Genomic DNA, 19,961 nt, shown 5'->3' with positions numbered 1-19,961 from the left:
GTTGCTAGAGGCCAGCTGGGGAGGATCAGAGCTGGAGAGCAGTTACAATTAGAGCTCCATCAAAGAGCCAGAAAGCACATGGCAAATTACAGTCTTGATTAATACTGACAGTGACATGATCTCCTCTTCCATGGCTTTCACTTCTCTAGGAGATTGTGGCAGGGCACAGCAGGCTGGAAGTTTGCGGGTGAGCCCGAGTCGAACGGGTCACGGTAAGGTAAGGCCAGACACGCGCTTGAGCGGTGGGTTTCGTAAGAGGCCACCAGCTCCAGGGATGATTTCTGTGGGCCAGGTACCTCCTCTGGGAACACCCTCCCCTCCGTTTTCGGAGTATTTTAAGAAACAAAGAAAGGAAGGTTGTGAAGGGCTCCGGACATAACGCGGGCTTATTTGATAAACCGGTAACTACAGGCTGTTGTCTTCCTTGCGGGGAAAGAGACGACACCGAATTTGGGGTGACGCACAGCAAATGCACGAAGCCGCACCGCCAGCATTTTAAAGCGCTGCTCGACGGTTAACAGAGAACGCTCGGACAAGAGACATCACCGGGTCCTGGAGGAAGGCAGGCGGGCAGGCAGCCGGCCCTCAGAGAGGGGAGGGATGCTCCCGCAGCCCTCAGGGCAGCGCGTAAAAGCGCGGCGGGCTCCGGGCCGGCGCGGAGCGGCTCCTGCCTTCCCTCCCCGCCGGACGAGGCCGTGCGCGTCCCTCACGGGCGCCGCCGAGAGGAGCACGGCCCCGCTCCGAGGAGCCCCCCCCCCTCCTCCTCCGCCGCCGCCGCCGCCGCCGCCGCCTACCCCCCGCCGCCGGCCGGCGGGGCGGGACCGGAGCGGAGCGGAGCCGAGCTCCGCCCGGCCGCCCCAGGAAGCGCAGGGCTTTAGCGCCCTGCCCGCCGCCGCCGCCATGCATTGTGGGGCGGCAGCAGCAGAGCCAAGATGGCGGCCAGCAGGAGGCTGATGAAGGTAACAGCTAGAGCCGCGCCGGGAAGGGCCCGGCGGGCGGGAGGCGGAGGGCACCCCTCTCCGCCCCGGCGACCCTCCGGGTGCGGGGGGGGTAGGGGGTCGCCTCCGCGGCCCGCGGCCCGGCGGGCCTCCTCCCCTCCCCTCCGGTGGCACCCCGGGCCGGGGCGACCGGAACGGGAGCAGCCGGCACCTAGGCCGCGGCCGTGAGGGGCCGCGCTCTCTTCCCCCGCCGCCGCCCCGGGCTCCGGCAGCGCTCCGCCGGTCCCCGGCCGCCGCCCGGGGCCGGGCCGGGGCTCTCGGCGGCCGCCGCGGGCCGCCCCGTCCCCCTCCCTCGGGGGGCTCCTGCGGTGACTAAGCAAAGAGGAAAGGCCGGGGAGCGGAGCGGGGGGAAGGAAACGCCGCCGCCGGGACGCCTCGGCTCCCGCCCGGGGCCGGGGCGATCCCCGGGGCGGCGTGAGGGGTCGCCCCGCCGCCGGCGGTGCCGCAGCCGCGGCGCGGTCCCCGGCCCTGCCCGCGGGGAGGGCTCGGCCGGGCGGCGGGGAAGCGGCCTCTCCTCCCTCCTTCCCTCCCTGCGGGTGGGGGTTCTCCGCTCCCCCCCGCTCTTCCCTCGGCAGGGAACCTTCCCCAAACGCTCAGGGATGAAATAATTTCGTTTTCGTTGTTTCGGAGAGTAACCACTTCCTTGTATGAGTAAGAGGTTTATCGCACTGAAATATGGACCTGGGTTCAGAAGTTTCCTCCTTCGCTGCAGACGTGGTAATGTTTTTCTCTTCGCTCTGTTTGTTCTGAAGCGTGGATGATGCTCGCAAACTCGGCCTCGGTTGGGGTTTAACCGAGAGCGTGTATAGTTTATTGTAAAATGCTGCTTGGGATTGTTTCTCCTCGTTTTGCTTGAGGAGTAAGGCACTTCTTAGAAAGAAGATGATAACCACTGCCCCCAAAGCATACAAGTTTATTTTATGTGTTGTATCTAATTGCCAATTAACATCACAGACTGTATGCAGTGGGGTTTGCCTAGGACATGCATACATAGTGGTGTAAAATTTAGTCATCTGTAAAATGCTATGGCAATACCCTACAGTGTTTGCATGCAAAGGGCCTGTAATGTAAACCAATGAACTTCACAGGCTAGTTCGGTGAAACGCAGGGGAAAGACCCTGTAACTGTCAGGCGATGTTTTAGCCTTATTAAAAAACCTGTCCCTGTGGGGTGCGATGTAACCATGCGCTAGGATTTGACAGCTACACGGGCGATTCTGTTAATCTTTTAATATCAGTCTTGCAGTTGGCTTCAAGGATGTGGATCCCTAATAGGGCTGGGATTTCACTAGGATGTGTAGATGGCAGGTTTTGAAGTTGTATTTCCTTAATTGTGCAGATACATAATTAACCATTACAACTTGGTTATTTTTTAAGAGACTGATAGCTCAACAGTGCTTTCATAAGGCTAGTTTTGTTGTTTTAAATGCGCTATGGAACAATTAAGAATTAAATAGTAGATACGTTGTGTGCAGAGTCATTCACAGATCTTAAATCAGTAGGCATAAACCTTTAATTGTCCTAAGGATCCTGATGAGATGGCATTCATTTTTCTTATTTCATTTTTGATAGCTGTTGTGTTTTGTCACAGCTTTAGTATCATAATCAATATGTCTGTTGCTTTATACTCAAATAAGTTTCCCCTTAGTTTCAGACTGTACACAACCATTTCATTTTATATTTTTGTAAGGCAGCTTTTCTGCCTGTTCTGAAAAAATGAATTGTTCAAAAACACATCACTACTACTCTGGTAGGGAAAAAAATATATTTCCAATTATTTCTTCTTTTTAAATTTAAATAGAACATAAAAATCTGAAAGGCAAGAAAAATTGTGCGTAATATCTGCAGTGCCTCTTGCTTTTCAGCCCCCCTCCTCAGTTCCACTATGCTTCTGAAACATTAGTTTAGTAATTTAATCTTTCACTAAAATGCCGTAAAAATGTTTTTTTGACAACCTGACCTCCTCGTTTTCTAGAAGAATGGTGTGGCAGTTGTTTTTCAGAGGGAGTGGTGTAGGAAGGAAGGAGACATTGATAACTTCTCTGTTACATTTTTACTTTCGTTTTTATTGCCTGATGTTTGTGGGTTGTGCGTGTTGTGTGTGGATTTTGTGCCAGTTCAAGAGCTGTGAGACGCTGTATCACACAACTTGTAAAGGTTATTAAATAAGCAGCTACCTTTGTGCCTTTTGGAGAGTCGAGTCAGCCCAAATGGCTTTGAGTTTTGCCATTCATCTCAGTAGGAACAAAGTAGAGCTCTTATACAGATGATGTAATCTGGATTGCTGCAGCATGATGTTTTGGAGGTTCAAACTCACATGTGTATCAACCCAATATCATTGTTTAAGTTCCAAATTCACAGATCCACTTTAAAAAGTCTTTCACTGTTGAAGTTTTGCAATACAGAAGAGTTTGTGGTGTGTCTTTCTCGGGGTCGTAGAATGATGAGTGATTATAACTAAAGGAAATAGAGTTTTTTGGTGTGTCACTCAATTTTGGTTAAAATAATTTAGGATAAGCATTAACTGTCTTTTCTTTGAGCCAGTTATCAAGTGTGTCTTTAGTAAGCAAGAATAAACTTTGACCCTTTTATAGGGCACATAAAATAAAGCAATTCCCATTTCCTTAAGGTCTTGCCAACATTTTGAAGTACTGCATTTTTCCTGGACTTGTGTCATGCATCATGTTATTCATATTAATCACAGTGGCTCAAAGAGACTGGATGTCATAAGTTCATAATAACACACTGTCTGCCCGTAGAAAACTGGGAGTATAAGTATAGTTTCCACCTTCCACGTGGAAATGGGTGTCCTTTTCGGATTGCAGAAGCCATTTGTATCTTCAGTTTGCAAATGTCCTTCTGAAAGTAGCATTACAAACTTTGCCATTGTACGTGTACAGTTCAATTTTAAACATGAAGTCAAGTTATAACAAGAATAAAATGATCTTATTATCTCAGGGTCTGTTTGAGCAAATCGCGTTTCTTTGGCCAGAGACCTTATTTGAGGCCTATTTTTGCAGAACTTTATACCATCAAATAGTCTTAACTGAAGTTTTCTCTACTACTGATTTACAAAACAGTCAGTGGAGGTGTGCCCTTTCCAGGAACTCACCTAGGTTAGCAAAAATGTGAAGTAAACACAGCTAATGAATCATATTCCAATGACATCTGAGGTGGAGTTTTGATCTATGAGCCACCATTACACCTCTTCAAAGAGCCACAGTTGTCAGATCTTGACTCCTCGTGAAATGTGAGAGGTGGGAATAAAGCAGTCTTTGTCAAGGATATGTTGTTATGGACGATCTCTCAGGGTAAAAACAGGCAAATATGGAGTAATTGTTTTAGGAAAGGAGCTAAGGCTTCTCTTTTGAGGGAGCTACTTTGCTTCACGACCCGTTCTTGCAAAAACCAAATTGTCCCCAAACATGTATGATTGGGAACATAGTCTCCAAGAGACATGCCAGCGATTTCAATGAAGTGCTTTTCACAGTTGCCACCCACTAATGTAAAACAAGCCGTTTTCCATGCGATAGCTGTAGCTAAATGCTATGTGGAGAGGTAGTGGGTAGTCGCAAAGGGAAGGCTATTTCGGTGCTGGATAGTCATAGTACGTACTTGGTGGTGTAGTAACGTGTGGTACTGAGATGCACCTTCAACAGGGGTTTTGGGATAGTATTTGAGAAAGCTGCCCTGTCCCACGTGTGGGGCTACTCCCTTCTGTGTTGATCGGCAATGTGATTGAGCTAAGGTGTCGGGAAGATTTGTGCTTTTGTTTTCTGGTTTTTAGATGTTCAAAAGCATCTTTAGTATTAAAAACTGGAAATAGATTTAAAGAGTAAATAACACTTCACATATGAAGCGAGGTATGTAGATAATTATTTTAATCTCACTCTTTTTACTCTGCTTCCGTAATTGCATAGTCAAACATTTATGCAACTGTTGAACTCTGTGATAAAATATGAACGCAAGGCCACACCCAGGTACCTGCTGTAGATGGCCTGCAATCCACAGTATGCTGTGGTGTTGTAAATACCGTAGCCCTTCCAAATAAAGGGGTTTTAAACAACTTTAGAATTGTTTTTCAAATACCGAATTGATCCAAACACCGGTTCTCAGTAACAAGGGAAATGTGGTTTTGAGCAATGTATGATTGTTCTTATGTGGAAGTGAGAATATTGGTTCATTTTCCCTTTTTGAAACTGAGAACTGACAAAAGGATTTTTAATCAAATGAAAATACTTTGCCAAAAAGTAGGATTACTCAGTAAATAAAAGACATGTGAGTATACAGGGTTGTACTGTTGCAGAGGAAACTTAATAATAGTTTATACAAGAGCTAGAATCTGTTTGGGGTTTGGGTTGGTTTTATGGGTTTTTTTGTAAAATTATATTTTATTTTAAGGTGTTTTAACACTTCTTTGTACTGTATGAGATTTGGAAAGTAAAACTGGCCAGTTCCTTATCAGTGTATTGGAGCCTGGTTAACTTTGTCACACTTCTTTTAGAGAATGTATTTATAAACAGGTAAACATATGTTATAAGCAGTAGAGAATCACGGTTTAGCGTTATTTCAGTAAACTTTTGGTTTTTCTTTGTGCATTTAATAGCATTTTGGGCTTGATGCAGAACTTGCTGAAGTCAGTATGAGCTCTTACACTTATTCCTGTATACTTGGATTGCACTCTTACAAGTGTTTGTCTTCACTGCACTTGTTTTTCTGGAGAAGTCCCAAACCTTGAAAGATCCATGGGCAAAACAGTTTCAGTTGCAGGGTTTTTAGAAGACTTGACTACGTTTTAAGCTGATGCCACTTACTTTTCTTTATTATTTCAAATTTAATTTTTGCTTTGAACAGCACAAGTGATTACACAATATTGAAAAATCAGAATTTTAAATCCTTATTGATTATATATGGGAGGTAGTATGTACTTTTATGACTGCCTTCAGCATTATACTTGAAGATCAGATACCACCTCTGACAGTGTTTTCTCCATTTCATGTGCTGTGTATAACACTTTCTCTGAACATATCCAAACTACAAACATCACATCTCAAGAGACCCTCATGAAATAAGACATTTCTATTTTACAGATGGGGAAATCAATGCAGCAAGGTCACATGCAAGGCTGATAACAGAGTGGGGAATGAAGACTCATTGAAATTCTTACTGCAGTCTTCTAACCTTTAGTTACACCCCTCCTGTGCTCCTTTAATTATGTTACTTGACAAAATTAAGGGGTGGAGGACAAGAAAAGGAATTAATCTATTTACTGTCTGCCTAGACTCTTAAGTATTATTTTGAAATAAATATCTGTATTATATCCTTTTACCTCCGTAAAGTAATTTTTGTCCCTTTGGAGTTGCTCAAGCCCATGTTAAATGCAGCATTAACTTTTAATGTGTGTTGTTTGAAAGTATTTAGTAGCTCATTCACTTTTTTAACAGTACATTTATACTGTAGTTGTGTCTGCCTCTGGAGCTCTGAGGCAGTTAGATCTTTATTATGGGTTTTGGCAGTTGCTAGAAAAAAAAACAAAGCAACCCCCCCTTCACACCCTTCAATTATGAATGGTGAATCTCTTACCACTCCTGATGCAGTAGACACAAAAACCCTAAAAGCATGACTTGGAAGTATAGTATTACATTGTATTTCCGGGGATAGTAGTATGAAAAAAAAGCTATTTGTACAAAAGTCTATCATGGACTTGATTAATTTGGAGTGACATATGAAATCTTAAACACTTCTACTATAAGAAAAGTAATTTCTCTTATAAATTGGAATCTCTCTTAAGCATGTAGTTCAGGCAAATTCTCTGCTAAGGTAGGCTTGATTCTCCATGACCTTTGCAGTCCTGCCTGTGTGTGAGGAAAAGAGTTGCCTGGTTTATCCCCATCTATCCTGTTTTTCAGTTGTCAGTTACTACCGCAGGACCCAAGGCAGCAGAAGCAGCCCAGGATATAGTCCCGAAACACTGTAGTAATTTACCCCTTTTTTGATTTTTGAAAGTGAATTCCTGCAAAGGCTTCATGCGTCAGTTTAAAGAGGAAGATGTCCCAAATAATTTTCGGCTAGTTCTTTAGTGTCTTCTAGGCTGTTAAATTCCCTTTCTCATGTAGTGGACTTGAGGGAAAATGGGCAGCAATTTGCATATTTGTTTTAAACTTTTCTTTGCTTTCATACAGAGTTTTACAATTTTGTAATGATCTCTGTACTGGATTCTTGCATTTCTTCGTTCAGCATCCAATTTTTTAACCTGAATCTAATTATAAAATGTAGGTGTTTAATTTTCTAGTAATGTGAAGCCATGCTTTTCTAATTTGTTTTATTAGCTTAATAACATACCTGAATTATACAGTCATAGTTCTCCCTTTTTCTGTGTCCGGCCAATTGTTCTCTGGACCAGAAGCAGTGTAATGCTATCATCTGAACCTGTGTTAAAAGCTTCTGCATGGAAGCTGCACTCCCACTGGGACATTATACATACGACAGAAATTTTCCCCATAATGTTTTTAATATAGTAACTAGAAAATTGTCTAAACCCATTTTCCTTTCCTTGTTTTAGAGTGAAGGCACTTGTGATGCACATTTGTTTATGCTTAAATACCTACTGGTTAATTAGCTTATTTTGTTCCCAGTGTTTGATGTGTTACATCTGATGTGGAATGGGATTTAACCCTCTTACGTGCTGTGGAGTAGTGGTTTGCCAGGACTTCACCGTTCTGTACACGTAGTGAGCGAGCTGCTGAAAACGCTGTTCTGAGTGAGTTACTCCCCTGACCCTGTCGGGGAAGCATCAGTCTGGTATCAGTCAGACTCTCCCTGACCTGCTGCTTTGTGCACTGAGCACTGAAAGCCAGCTGTAAGGCACTATGTGGATTTGCAGTTTCAGTGATCGTAAAGGATCTCTTATGGCTGCTATAATAAAGGTTATTTTCTTTTGAATATTTTGGGTTGCTCTGTATCCCTATAGATATGCTTCATAGGATTATTTTTGTGTGGTTTTTGTATGTTTTTCTGCTTTAAGGAAATAGGATAATCCTCTTACCCTGTTTAAAAAAAAAAAAAAAAAGGCCCAAACTGTCTGTGATATTGTGTAAATCTAACAGCAGTGGAATTTGGGGATTAATCCAGAGGTCTAAACTAAGTAGTCGGTTTTAGTGTCGTGAAGATTGTGTTGGGCATCAATTCAATATCCAAGGTTAAAATTTTGTGTTCCGAGTATGCTCTTGCTTTGGTAGGTGCAGTGGGTGGGAATGTAAATGTTCATCTCCTGATGTGTGGCTGTCATGTGATTTTTTTTTTTTTTTTTTTTTTTTTTGTGTTTCATGTGCATTTGAAAATCTCGTTTTCCCTTTGGGCTTGCATTTTATCATGATGCTAAGTTTATGCAAGAGATTACTGCAAGTATTAAATCTCTGCCAGTCAGATGCAGAAGGGTGTGATCTAAGATGAACATAGAGCTATTGTAAAAAAAAAAAAAACAAAACAAAAACAAACCAAAAAACCCAAAACATGGACAGTACAGCATCTGTATCAGGAAAACTGATCTTTTTTGTTTTTCAGTGTATAGTGTTGGTGTTTTTATCATAATATACAGTCTAGTTTTGCAAATATGCTAGTACCCATTGAAGAGCTGCGTGCTGGCAGAGTGCACCAGTGTTGCTGTATAAGCAACATTTTTCCTAACCTATGTAGACATGCAGGCATGTGCTTCAGTTTTGAAAGCACAGGGGAAGTATTATATTTCAGTGTGGATTGCTTTTGAATTTGAATTCAGTGAAATTCTCTTTAAAGACAAAACTGCTGAATTCAACAGCAAAGGGCTGTAATTGTTGTGCAAAAACCAAAAGTGGAACCTTGAGGTGTTTCTTTTTAGGTCTTAGAAAATACTCCAGGAAAAAGTTGCTACACCAGGGCTTATACATAATTTTAAATATAAAAATGCCTAAATACTTGTTTTGGTGATACCTGGATCACTAACTGATCAAAACTGATTTGACTGGTGCAGAAGGATACCTTGTTTAAGAGTGATAGAGCTATAAAGAGAGGTATCTTATAATATACTGTGAACTTTGAGGTACAAAACAGAGAGAAAGCTGTATCTTCTCAAGTGATTTGTCTAAATAAGGCTAGTTTGGCTTCGATTGTTACTTTTTCTGGGTTTGCACCAAATTAAGTTGGTCATGCAGGAACAGTTGAAATAATTGGACTGTTCAGTGACTTTATCCATTTTTAAAACTGTTATGAAATAGGACTTGTGTGAAGGAAAACAGATTTGGAAGAACTAAGATGCACTTTATTTCTGTGCTTCACAGAGTTATCAATAATCTGTTACCAGAGGCACTAATTTTGCATTCGAGGTATAAAAACATTTTTAAACGCACTTTAATACGTCTTCATGTCTGTAATTATGTTAATAACAAGGCATTTTTGTACTTTCCTGACATCAAAAAATGAGGGTTTTTTAAATACCTTGTCTCAGAGAATTTTACTTCTCACAGGTGCAAAATTTTATTTCTTATTTGTGTGAGTTGCCACCGCTAAAACCCCAAGCTTCTTTAATGTTAAATAAACCCACACTGACCTCTAAGCATTTTGAAAAATAAATAGGAGCATCTTGCTTAATACTGTTATTAACTTACACTTACACTTTGCTTGCTTTTCAGGAGCTTGAAGAAATCCGCAAATGTGGAATGAAAAACTTCCGTAATATCCAGGTTGATGAAGCTAATTTATTGACCTGGCAAGGGCTTATTGTTCCTGTGAGTATAGATGACTTCTTATTCTAATGAGCTTTAAAATAAAATGAGGATCATTTGTATCTCATAAATCTAAAGTTTAGTAGTGCTGCTGGTGACCATTAGATAACTTTTGCACCCTGGCAAGAATCTCTTACTATAAAACCTGGCTTTCAGAGTTGTAGGTTTGTGCAGAAGCTAGTTGTTTATAAATACAACGTAAGTTTATATAGATTATACTGCACCATCTTAAACATACTCTGGGCAGTGAAGTGTGCTCCTGGATTTAATTCCTGTCTCTCTTCAGGCATCTTGTGTAATCTTGGGCAAATAGTGTGAACTTCCTGTCTCATTTTATTTGAGCGTCTTCTGTGTTTTGTTTTATCAAAGTTTGATAACATTAGTAGGTGTTTCTTATAAATAATCTGAAGAAAAATCCATACGTAATTGAAAGGTGTTCTAGACTTCTCTGATCAATACCTACCTGGATGCTTCGTAATTGTAGGCCTGGTGCAACACATGGCTGCAGCTGGCGAGGGCTGTGGACTCAGTGATGGCACTGGGTTACTTGGGAGAGGTGTTGGAAGGGGGAAGTAAATGAAGTCTGTAGTTTATTACATTAAGCTTAAAGTACAAAATCTACATCCTCATAGGGGAAAAAAACTAAGGTATGAAATATTTTGTTTATTCCTTAATAGATTATTTTTTTAAAATCAACTAGATTTATTTCTAGAATAAAATTTGAGTATTGGAAAAAGTTTGAGGCAAGGAAAAGGTTTGGATTTTCAGAAGTGAGCTCTTTAAAAGAAAGTCTCTTTAGGCATTAATTAATGCCCCCCCCCCCCCCAACACTTTTATTTTTTAAAAGCACTACAGTCTTTTAAGAGAATGATTAATAGAAGTAGATAACCACTGTATTAGTCAGACAGAGGGGGATTTGTTATGAAGGGGTGTCCTGGTTTCAGCTGGGTGGGGGGGGAGTGAGTGAGCGGCTGCGTGGTGTTTAGTTGCTGGCTGGGGTTAAACCATGACAAGGGGAAAGCAGGAAATATAGTATGTTGAATTCCTTGGTTGAAGTCACTTGGATTTTCACTTCCTTTATTTTCCACTGCCATGGCCCATGCTCCCTTTGTTACATGAGCTATTTTGAAATCTGCAGCAATAGAGGCTGTGCCACTAGGGCGTCACTTCTGCTTCTCCTTGGGTGCTACCTGAAAGGTCAGCTGACTAGTGTAAATCTTTTTATTAGAAGACTTTGAAACATCTCTTTAGCAGTGTCCCTGCTTTGTTAGTTGGAGGCCATTCCCTAATTCAGATCTCACAGGCCAAGATAATGGCTAGGCCTTTGCACTTCAATAAAAGCAAGCAGGATTTGACATTAAGATCTGACAGAGCTGAGAAACAATATGCTTTAATAAGCCACTCTGATATTTGTGGTTCATGTGTAACAGTTTACTGCTTTGATAATACTTTGAAGCAGTATAAGGTTGGTAAACATGACTAATAAAGCAAAACACCAAAATACTTGTTTATTCCTGTTAAAATTAGCAGTATGTGCCGTACAGATCTGTTTTTAACAGTTTCTGCTCACTAGAGTACAAGCTTAGTGTTGGTTTTGCAAAGGTTCACAACATCACAAGTGTTTAAGCATTGATGCAGTGAACTGTGCTTCATACCTGCCTTTTGGTTTATAATATGCCCTGTTACAAAGGAAATAGCCTTAAATTCACTGCTGGTGTAGTTAAGAGGGAATTTTGTCATGAAATTATACTTCCTATACTGATTAATAAAGTGTTGTGGTTTATGTGTTTGAAGAGTAGTATAGTTTATTATTTTGAGGATACGCTATAGAAGATGCTTTAGTTTTAGCATAATTTTTTTAGCTATTGCAACGCTGGAGTTGATGGCTTAAAAATGTAATATTACAAGCTGGTTGCAAGTTTAATTTTTTTCCCCAGTTTTTGCTTTTGAAGTTTTACATGCTGTTTCCATTTTAGAAAATGTTCTTGCTTAGGGTTTAAAGACATATTACTCCTGCTTTAGTAGGATTAACCAGTTTCTGATGATTAAACTCTATAACTAGGCATTATTTTGGTCAGCTTCTTAGTGAAGGTGTGAAAGATACAAAGGTTAATATTTTTAACAGTCTTCATGTAGAATTACTGTGAAAGATACTGCTTTAAAAGTTTTTGTTGTATGTAACATATTTTGTTCTTCAGAACAACTGTTAGTTTTTAAGGATGTTTGCTCAATTGAGAAGCAAATGGAAGGTAGTTTGTCAACTTCTTTTCCTGTTCTAAGTTTAGAATGAGGTAGTGTATGTACTGTGTGTTGCAAAGGTACACTACTTGTTTGATTTCAACATCAAAATGAGACTACCCCAGACTCCTTGTTCTTGTAAGAAGTACTGTTGGTGTACCATGAATTTCATTTCACTTAATCAAAACTGCTTGCTATGGATGAATTTTTGCAGAGCAAAAATACTTCAGGTAATGTGAGTCATGTTTGTTGCTTGTGTTTCAGTATTTATAATTCTGCTTCTCTCCCTTGTCAGTGTCAAAATAAATACAACAAATAATTGGAAATTAATTCATTGAATATTCCGTGGTTTGTCTATTTAAAACATGAGCAACCATTTGTATGCATTTTTGGTTCAATTTATTGTTGAGTTATAGTGAAGAACTGTTCTGACTGAGAGTCAAGCAGAAAATGGACATTTTTAAGGCAGGTCAGTTCCCGTATCAGTTCACTGAACACCCTCACAAATTATAGCATGTGATGGAGGCAAGAACAAGTGAGCCATGGGGGGAGAGGGCACTAACTGCTTAAGTTGTCACCACCACCAGTTATCTGTTAAACTTCCAAAGCTTTTTGGGATTGCTTGGATAAAAAGTGATTTTAAAGCCACGCTAGTTACCTTTTCCATTGACTGCAGAAATTGTGCTGTATTTCTTAGAAAACGCACAACCAGACTTCTCCATATGGATGAAACTAAAATTAAATGTTTTCTGTTGAATAATATTTTAATAGAACACTCCCCACCCCCAAATATTGGTAAACCTTTTTTAACTTCTGGAGTGGGTTTGATTGCAGGGAATGGTCTGGTTGCTAATGAATAATGTGTGTGATTACACTTCACACCAACTGGAAACTCTCATCCTTTGATTCTTGTTCCCAGAGTGTTTGGAAAGGCTTCGTGCCATAGTCACTGTTTTCAGTGCAGCTTTTTTTCTTTTTTTAAAGCTTTTTCGTAAGCTTTTAATGTAGCAATGGTTTATTTTTCTTCTGCCTTTCTTCTGCAGTTAGTATTTGAAGCAGTATCAATAGCCTAACAGGTTTTGTAAGTGAGATTCTGGGCATTGTTTTTTCTGTTTCAATATGAAGAACTACTTTGCGTACTTCATGGTTCTCTCATCGTGCTCCTTCAAAAATGATCTGATAAGAGTGGGTGCTAAAACTGCATACAAATTCAGAATGTTCTCATCAGCAGACGCAGTGAATATCTATCTTTAGTACCAATGAATGCTCAGCAGATTTTTGTGTAGTCAGCACAAAAATGTTCTCGGAACATATGGGGAAATCTGACAAATCAAATTGCTTTGCTGTTCGTACCACCATGTTGTGAGACACGTAAAATAACTAGGTTTAGAGAAAGCAATTTTCCTTGTCAGGCTTCCTGTTTGTATCTCAGAAAGGGTTTACAATGTTTTTTGAAATACAAAGTTGGGAATAAAACTACTTATTAGATAGGACCTTGAGTTTGGAGTAAATGGGATTGGATGCTTTCTTACCTGTGGAAATGTCAGCTAACTTCAGAACAATGGTAATCTGCTTTTTCCAGGGTGAATACAAATGTTGTAGAGATGGTATTGCCTCTTTCTTACCAAAGAGGTTTTGATGTTTCCTGACACGTGGACATGGCAGTATGTGTTGGAAGAAAGTGTCTTTAAAAGAGGTCATTTGATAGATCGAAGTCTGGAGCATGCTTTATCTTAATTGTGTCCATTAGAATGTGCCAGATTCTTGACATTCTGCCTTCTTGTTGCAGGACAATCCTCCGTATGATAAAGGAGCCTTCAGAATCGAAATCAACTTCCCAGCAGAATACCCATTCAAACCTCCTAAGATTACATTTAAAACAAAGATCTATCACCCTAACATCGATGAAAAGGGGCAGGTTTGTCTGCCAGTAATTAGTGCTGAAAACTGGAAGCCAGCAACCAAAACTGACCAAGGTAGGACTCCACGTGGAGAACAAACTGGATATCGCGAAACTTTGTATTATATTTAAATTTAAAGCTAATAGCGTTTCAGCTTGTCAGCTGGCCACTGCTCTTACGGTATATTCGTTGTCGTAAGGTTTGTGTGATGAATCACATGTTGTGAGCACAGCATGCAACTCTTGGGATCTCATTTTGTTATTGGCACGTAAGGTAATGACACTGACGTGTGGCATTTCCACCTCCAGGAAACTACAAAACTCTTCATGACTGAAGAGTTTATTAAGGTAGTGTCCTTGGCATACTTAAAAATTCTGGTGGTAGTTTGGGGATTATTTCATGTTTCTTTTTAAACAGTGACTGTATAATCCAGAGGTGTTCAGTACATTCCTGGATGTTTGAAAGAAAGGATCTAAAACCTTGAGGCTTTGTATATTTTATAATCTCTGCCATGTGGTTCAGTGATTTGAAGGTATGGTTTGAAATATCTAGGGAGTCATAAACAAAACCTGAATTCGTAACACAAATTAACTCTTAGTTCTTAGAAGATCACTGCTGGGAAGCTTACTGTGTAGAGTGTCTTTGGATAAGCATTTAAATATTTAAAGGAAAAAAGTTTCAGCAGGTTCAGTGGCAGACCGAGTGCAATCTGAGTAGGTTTTTTTTTTCTGCTATTGTTGCTTCCATTAGTTGTTGGGGTGAGAATTTTGTGTTTTCTGGCAGGTTATGATTAGTTTGATATTAAGCATTTATTATTGTACATATAGAAAGAGCAAACATCCTTGCAAAAACTGTGTATTTTTTAATAATATTGATTCAAATGAGTAGCTGTTTAGTCCAGTGCCAGAGCTTCAGTGACAGGGAGTATCTTGCTCTGTAGGAGAAAGTATTTCCTTCTTTCCAGGCTCTCCTTTAAGGTTGTTTTCACTTGAACTGTGTTCCCAATAGTAAACAATGCTGTGCTTGAGATGTCTTTTTTTTTTTTTTTTTTTTTTTACTTCTGTATGGTAATAAAAGTACTTACAGTTTGCATGATCTTGCCCCAAAGACAAAATAGGCAAATTCCTGTAGTTGTTTCAGAAAAGATCAAGCAGTTGTATGTTGGGGAAAGTGGAGGTGGCAGCAAAAAGAACCTGTTAAACTTAAATAGGTCAGTGAAGATCTTATGATTTGTTGTTGATTTATCCCAGATTATACAGGACAAAGACCCTTGGAAGAGACAAAATGGAAGCAATGTGTAGAAGGCTTCTGTTAATGCCTTAGTAGTTGTCTTAACTAGGGAAAGCTCGTAAGATTTAAGTAAAGGAACGACAAGTCTCTACCTAGCTTGAAATGCAAGTTGCATTAGTTGGAACTATTGAAGCAATTGTTTGCATGCAGGAAATAGTCAGTGTCTGCCTGAGAAGTAGCAATTCCTTTTTTATCTGAGAGTGAATAAAAACTATGCTAAAATCAGAATTTGGAACAAACCCTAGGTACCAAAACATTGCAACTCTCTCCATTTCTGCTGTTTTGTCTTTTGTTTGTCTTTTCCTTCTTCAAGAAGTTGTTTTAGTGTCAACATCTGTTGTTACTACATAGTTGTATGAACTTGCAACATGTTACTACAGCCCTGCTTAAGTGTCTGTTCCTTTTTCTCCAGAACTGTTCTGCACCGAAAAATAAACTTCAGTCTGTTTGCTACTTGGGCCTTTCTCAAGGAAGTAATGCAACATCATTAGTACAGCATCAAAGTGATTGGTTTTGATCAGTCAGGTGTCAAGAAAGCAGAGAGATTAGGTTCATCATAAATCTTTAATTCACCTTTCACATACTAAACGTGCATCTTACTGCTGTACTTTTTATTAATTTATGCTTAATATTAAAACACTGTTGTGACACTAGCATTTTAAAATGCTGTGGATATTGAGGCAACTCCTGTTATGACATTCTTAATTTTCTCTGGCTTGTGTGTTAAATAACCTTAATAACACAGTAACACTTCCTCTGTAGTGTTTTAGCATGTTTTACTGAGTGAAAAGGGATTGTCATGTGCAGTATTGATGCTAGTTTCATAAGTAGTCATTAATATGATGACAGTTGTCATAAGTCCAGGACTGGTGAGTTTCTGTGAAGTAAGCTAATACCAATTCTACATTCCTTAGATAGTTTGTTGCAGTTTAAACTCTGATTTGTGGTAAGAAATGTTCCTGCTTAGCAATGTAGCGACAGGCGTACTTCTCTGGATTTTGAGTATTTGTTTTGAGGTATGTTCCCCATTCCTATCAGGTAAGGGTGGAAAAGAGTATGAGCGTGAAAAGATTGATGCTCTGAAAGAAGCCGCTCTGGTATTCTAGCATCCACTGGAGTGATAAGTATTGTAAGCACTTACATTGCAAAATTAGGGAGAATCCAGTTAAACTGCTAAGTAGCAGTTTCAGAACAAACAATAGACTCTGACTTTTTGCACAGCATGTAGCCAAGTTGCGAACTCCCAGCTGCTGGATGGTGTAGGTGTCAGTGGCTTATGTGAGTTCAGGAGGAGGCAGCTGGCTCTAGTGTGCAATGCATGAAGTTAACAGAGTTTTATTATACTTGCTTTGAAAACTCTTGGGGTGCTGCTTTGTATTACTCTGGGTAGCCCAAACTTACCTCAAGCGGAATATCATTAGTATTGTCATACAGTGAAATGCTTTTTCTGTGTATCTGCTTTCTGTAGACTTGCCCAGTTACACATGTACCTTCTAGCAGATGGATAGGAGAACTGATTGTTGTCACCTATCTAGCTTTAAATGGTCATGAGATTGTATATGAGGAAAACGTAGCAATAAGTGTCGTTGTAGTATGCAAGGTTTACTGCGCAAATGTCAAGTACAGTTCAGTTATTTTAGGAATGACATTTCCTTTGAAAGTGATAGGGGAACATTGATGTAATGGCTGTAAACAGTAGGGTGAAAAGCATCTTGCAGTTCTTACCCATTTGTTTGCCTGGTGTATCTCTACTAGTGGATGTATTTGGCAGTTTAGAGTAGAGGGAAGAATTGTCTGCTGTTCATAGGGGAAGTAAGATGCATAGAAAAACTGAAAAAAGGGTTTCCAGAAGCAGGCCTGGTTACAACTGCATCATCGTGACAGGTGTGAGGACAAAAATGTTTCGTGATGGAAATTCCATTTTTACCCAATCCCTTTTAGATGAATTTGTCTGTGAAACTTAGTTTCTTTCTTAGCCATAGGAGAGTATTTCAGATAGGATGCCAGTTACATGGGAAATAATTTGTAGTGTATTTTGGTCTCTGTTCGGGTTGATTTTTTTACAAATACGATTTTCTGGTGTTCATTCACGGTCATTGAACTAAATCTTGGCATATTGCTATAGCTTATTCATGCTCTGCTTTTGAAAAGACCCTAGATTTATGGGGATGTATTTAAATGCAGTTAAAGCTCTTTTCTTACTGGGGAATTTTGCTTACTTTCTGATTTTTAAAAATTAACCATTTTAGTCTCTGACGGTATTTATACTTCTTTTGACAGTAATCCAGTCCCTCATAGCACTGGTGAATGATCCACAGCCCGAGCATCCCCTCCGGGCTGACCTAGCTGAAGAATACTCTAAGGACCGTAAAAAATTCTGTAAGAACGCTGAAGAGTTTACAAAGAAATATGGTGAAAAGCGACCAGTGGACTAAAATCTGACACAATTGATGTCAGCAACGTATGATAGAAGATCGGAGCAGTGCATTTGAGACACCCCGTAAAGCAGGACTCTATGGAAAATTGACAAGTGCCACCTTTCGGTGTTAACTTGTGGCTGTTACTAACTTTCTACAGTTTTCTTAATCAAAAGTGGGCTAGGTAACCTGTAAAGAAAGGATTAAAATTTAAGATGTTCTAGTTCTGCTTTCTTTGTTTAAAAATCACTGCTTCAATATACTTTAAAGTATGCTGTTTTCTTTTTCTTGTCAGAATTTATCAAAAATATCTTAGACTTATATTCTGCCCTTAAATTGAAAAGGTTGTGGCTGTCATTTCTTATTTTTCCTTGCAGTTCCCACTATCTTGAGTTCATATAATTCTTCATTGAATTTTATCCCCCTCCCAAACTGATGTCTTAGAAAAAATATCCCAGTTCTGGCAGAAAATGATTGAGTGTTTGGCAGTTTTGTTTACTTTCTTTTTAAATGTTGCACTGTGCTTTGTGGGACTTGTTGCAAGTTCCCCTTAACTTCAGTTTGTAACATAATAAAACAAAAACCAAACAAACCCCACAAAACCAATCAGAAATAATGTCCAGGTCTTTATGTAAATCTGGCTGATGTTACCACAAAATGTTTATTAAACGGGGAAACCCAAGTTTTTGTGTGCGTCATTGAATTCAAATATAGCTTATATCCTGCTTCGGGAAAACTTTGGAAAAAAAATTCTGTAGCAAACGAGTAGTGAAATGTGATCACAAACTTTTTCACTTCTATTCTTCATACCTATGCAGAGTAGCTAGGGAAACGTGCACAGAACAACATTGCAACCAGTTTGGAAGAGTTTCAGAAATTGGGGACCAAGAGGTACCAAAGTGATAAACTGGTTTTTGTGTTAAAAGTCGGTATTTTGGAAATATTAATTTTGAATTCAAGTACTAAATCTGACAGCTCTGCTAGTCATCTTAGAATATTTTTCCATCAGAATGTGTAAGAAACATCTGCGTTTTACGGGATGGCACTCGTGCTGCTTCCCAGCCCAATTGCTGTACAGTTCCTACTGAAAATGGTATGAGAATAGGATTAAGCAATAACCCGTAATAGAGTACGCTTTGCTACTACTGTTCCTACGTTTTAAAAACACACAGGTTAGATGATTTAATGAGTACTTCAAGTATCATTCTATCATTCTAACTTAATCAGGCAGAGCTGTTTTCCCGTTGCTCCAGGGCACACCTACGCATGCTGAAGGAAGCCCTTTCTGTTCAGAATTGAGCATCCTTTACTGTGTCTGTTACTTTTCTCTTGACTGCCTGTCTTTTTTCCCCAGTCTAAAGTGTGACGATCATAGCTCCTCAGTCAAACTGCCATACAATCAAACTGCCGTCTCTTCCCCGCCAGTCGAACCTGGGTGTTATTGAGCAAACAGATTTATCTCCAGAAATCCATGGGTATCTGGGAGCACATATCATTTTGATGTGCAGGAAGTTGAGTTAGAAAATCCCTCACACCCAGATGGTTGTCTGTACTCCTAAATTCAGTTTCAATACAGCCTCTGCCTTTGCAACCTTTCAGAACTAGTGTGTCAAGCAGTAGCTCTCTTTTGGTTTTAATGTCTTGTATATTTGCTATTTCCTCATTCACCCCTCTCATCTGGCTTTCATTTCCGATTTAGTGTAAACAGTGACAGCCCAGTACCTCACCTCTGTTGAAAGTAAATTTTTTTATAAGTTAGGGAGCTAAGAAATTTTATGTTTAAGTGTTCTTAGACAGATTCTTTGGCAGGTAAATAAAGTTAAACCACATTCACCTTATTTACCGAAACTTGCATTTCCTGAGTGTTTTCAGGCTTGTGAGAGCACTGTCTATTACCAAATTTTCACATCTTTGTGTCTTCATTTGCAGAAAGTTGGTACTGATTTTGTTTCATTCACGCTCACTCAGATTCATAATAAAATAATGCCAAATTATCTGTCAAACTGAAGTGTGTAACTTCTGCATCACATGAGTCACTGTACCTTTTGATCATGTCTGTTGGCATGGAAACTTGCCATTCTCTAAATTTTATTTAAAACAAAACTGTAGTGCTAGTTTGCTGCCCTCGTTACTAGTAAATAGCATACTTTCTGGTTGTAAGCCTCTCAGGTCAAAGACTGCATTTATCTGAATCGGTGTGACTTGGATGCCATTGAAAGGGAACTAGAAGGGCTGGGTAATTCATGGAACTCCAGTCGATTCACACAGGCCTACGGCAGCGCTATACCAGCTATTCCGATTTCATCTGCAAAGGTCACATAGAAGACAGATATTGCTATCAGTTCTCTTGGTGTGTTCT

General features: G+C 39.9%; 1 protein-coding gene across 2 annotated transcripts; it reads left to right on the top strand.

The window, feature by feature from the left end:
- The first annotated feature begins 809 nt into the window (after window positions 1–809).
- UBE2L3 (ubiquitin conjugating enzyme E2 L3) lies at window positions 810–18,284 on the top strand. Of its 2 annotated transcripts, none has more exons than XM_069795072.1 (4): window positions 810–959; window positions 9,664–9,759; window positions 13,784–13,970; window positions 17,466–18,284. In XM_069795072.1, the coding sequence occupies exons 1-4, from the start codon at window positions 933–935 to the stop codon at window positions 17,618–17,620; spliced, it is 465 nt and encodes a 154-aa protein (XP_069651173.1). In that variant the 5' UTR covers window positions 810–932; the 3' UTR covers window positions 17,621–18,284. The 2 variants fall into 2 exon arrangements, with proteins under 2 accessions (XP_069651173.1, XP_009923829.1); XM_009925527.2 differs by lacking the exon at window positions 810–959 and adding an exon at window positions 1,659–1,715.
- The last annotated feature ends 1,677 nt before the right edge of the window (window positions 18,285–19,961 follow it).

The sequence above is a fragment of the Haliaeetus albicilla genome, chromosome 10 (genome assembly GCF_947461875.1).
Source record: "Haliaeetus albicilla chromosome 10, bHalAlb1.1, whole genome shotgun sequence".
Lineage (NCBI taxonomy): Eukaryota > Metazoa > Chordata > Aves > Accipitriformes > Accipitridae > Haliaeetus > Haliaeetus albicilla.
Note: the sequence above shows the minus strand (reverse complement) of the source record. Positions and strands in the feature narration are given on the sequence as shown.